Genomic DNA, 3,035 nt, shown 5'->3' on the forward strand with positions numbered 1-3,035 from the left:
CGTCGCGCACGCCTGCACGCGACGCACGTAGCAGGGCTGAATAAAACATATACGTGACTACATAATGAATATTTAGCTTTACGTGATAAAGATATTTTTCGATAATATTGGTTGCTTGTGCATATACTCTGTGGTCATAAAACAAAAATTAACAAACCAATAGCAATAAGTTAATTTAAAGTACGACATATGAAAAGATTGTCTATTTGCGTAATGCAAGATTATAGGTTTTTAATAATAAAATAGAAAAATTATATAATAAAATATAAATTTTTAATAGCAGAATAAAATCATATACAATTTAAATTTATATAGGGGGAACGTTTATTACATACTTATTAATAATAAGTACGATAATTATTGCTATTTAAAATTAATTATATAATAGCAATCGCGATATCAGAATTAAATAAGCACAGAATATAATATTTGTTTAAATTTAAAACATATGTGTTTTAAAATCACATACAATTATACGATAAAATTATTTTAGTTAAAATTTTTATTTATATATGTCTTTTAAAATACTACAAACATTAGAGATAATAAAAATCATGAAACAAATAAAACGCGCAGATACGTATTCTATCGTTTTTTGCTGTTTACTCGACCATGCACACGCGCTTGTTACTTCAAACTACTATTTACTTGGATGACTCATCCGTGTTTCCCTGCGAAGCGAATCTACCAGGTTTACCGTTCGCGCTTTTAAGGGTCTTTAAACTCCCCCGCCACGTGCAATCTATCGAATGTCTTTGTAAAAGACCGTGAGAAGTTACATTATCACAGTGGAACATCCGCCACGTTCGAATGTGGGCAGAATAGACTATTTTTACATATGGATATTACGCCATACTACGTACCAATTCTGCACGAGATAAGGCTTAGCGATAATAGCAAACTTGTGGAATTAATGATGTATCATCAACTAATTAATAGCAAAATTATTAAATAGAGAATTTTATAGCAATATGTATCACGTACATGATGTGATTGCATTTAAAAATAAATCTATTTAGCATTTGTGGCACATATTATATTACATGTGCAATCATAATAGTATTCTATAAATAACGATACCATATATATATGATATACATATTCGTATCCTTTATACATAATCTTACGGTTTTATACGGTTCTTACGTAACAATATGTAACTGTTGTTAATATAATATAATGTAATTTTAGTAGCAAGTTGAAGAATCAATATTAATTATTTATTTATTATACTTTGTTAGTATTATGTGTTTAAATGAAATAGTTTCTATTAACACAATAATCTCATGTAGAGACTATTAAGAGTTTTATTTTTGAAGAAAGAACCATACGTAAAAGATTTTTTATAAACTTACCTATTCATCATTAGAGGATGAATTTTATTGCGGCAATTCTTCATAATCTCGCGTCGAATTTTTAGAAACCAAGCGCTACTACATTTAGGGCTACAGTACTTTTTCTTAGTACTATTACTTTGCACAGATTCAGTGATATCACAATAGCCCACGTATTCCCAGTTAGTATCTTCTAATACCACAGGTACTTCTTCAGACGCTATCAAAATATATGAATTTTGCGAATCTGTACTAGAGGATGAATTCGATGTTCTGGCATTAATGTGTTTCTTTTGTCGCAGACGAACGTTGTCTACGACATCCGATTCGAGCTGCGTATCAGTCATGATCGATAGATTTCTATTAGTTAAATATTCTTCTTTACAAACAGCAGATGACGTTTTTATTTGTTCAATATTCGTCTTGTCGTCTAACAAATTTTTCGAACGACTTTGTGAAAGACACTTCTTGCGATGAAGCTTTAACTTGATGGGATTTCGCAACATGACTATATGTAACACATTATAGTCTTATGGATCATCTTGTACCGCGATACGTTCTTTGCAAATTTTCAAACTTCTTCTGAAGCACGAACTTTTATCAATTTCACACATTTACACATACATACACTGTTTCGATATGTAAAAATTATGACTTTTCAACTATTTTGAAATTAATATTATTTTATAATAACTTGCTTTAATTATACGGCATATTATTACGGCGTATTAATAATGTTATGGTACTAAAAACTGCTGGGACTAACGCTAGTTATTTAGTATGTGAGCCCTATGAAGGAAAAAGTGGCACTGAACAGTTTCCATGCTACGAAGCTCACTCTCACCAACCGGGGATCCCAACTGATTGTGCACGTGCTAAGAAGAGGGGTGTATGAGTTGACTAATGTTTTGTTTTCTTCATTAATTAAACAGCAGCGGACTTTTTTGCAGAAACTTTCTAGCATTGCATTTTTATGAATAATATAGATATAAATTTTAGCCAAAAGTTAAAACTTATAAAAATAAAATTAATTAAATATAAAATTATATGATTATTATATTTGACAATTAATATTGCTATTGTATATTATTCTACTAAAGATAATAATTCCAATTTTTTTTAGAGAGATAGTGTTAATTCTAAGATCGGATATTATACTTAGAAGATTCATAAAAATAAATTAAAACTACATTAAAAATAAACTTTGAATTCCCGTAAAATATGTGCAGAAAAAATAGAGAGATTATCTAAGGTCGATATTGCGGTTTCCGGTATAATATGCTGTTGATATCGCTTTACGTGTATTAGTTATATATAACTAAATATATATATATATATATAAACGTAAATATTAGAAAAGTTCGTATCACATACACCCACTTACTAATAATCATTTGAATATCAAATAAGGATTGCATAAATTCTTGGTTCAAAACATCTGACACCGCATAATGATATTTGCTACATATATCGTGTTTTACGTTTTGTCCTATTTATCTTGTATATTTGAATTAAAATTTAATGTAAAAACTTATAAATGCATATTATATATTATATTAGATTAAAACTCTTTATTTGAAATAATTAAATATAAAATATTTTTATTGTTACAAAAATTTTGATATATATTAAAAATTAATAACTGCTTTTATTAAACTTTTGTTTGTTAAAACATTAACATGATAGAAAGTGTGTTATTCG

The 3,035-nt window shown here is 28.3% G+C and overlaps 1 protein-coding gene across 1 annotated transcript in view; it reads right to left on the reverse strand.

Moving 5' to 3' along the window:
* LOC115241437 overlaps positions 1-2,133 on the reverse strand; it is a 2,705-nt gene extending 572 nt beyond the window's left edge. Inside the window, exons 1-2 of the mRNA XM_029817201.1 lie at positions 1,356-2,133; positions 1-36 (exon numbers count right to left, since the gene is read on the reverse strand). Of these exons, the coding sequence (XP_029673061.1) occupies positions 1-36; positions 1,356-1,840 (521 nt within the window). The 5' untranslated portion in view covers positions 1,841-2,133. The remainder of the gene's footprint in view (positions 37-1,355) is intronic.
* Between the last annotated feature and the right edge of the window lie 902 nt (positions 2,134-3,035).

This window comes from Formica exsecta, unplaced genomic scaffold (assembly GCF_003651465.1).
Source record: "Formica exsecta isolate Colony F162 unplaced genomic scaffold, ASM365146v1 scaffold489, whole genome shotgun sequence".
NCBI classification, from domain to species: domain Eukaryota; kingdom Metazoa; phylum Arthropoda; class Insecta; order Hymenoptera; family Formicidae; genus Formica; species Formica exsecta.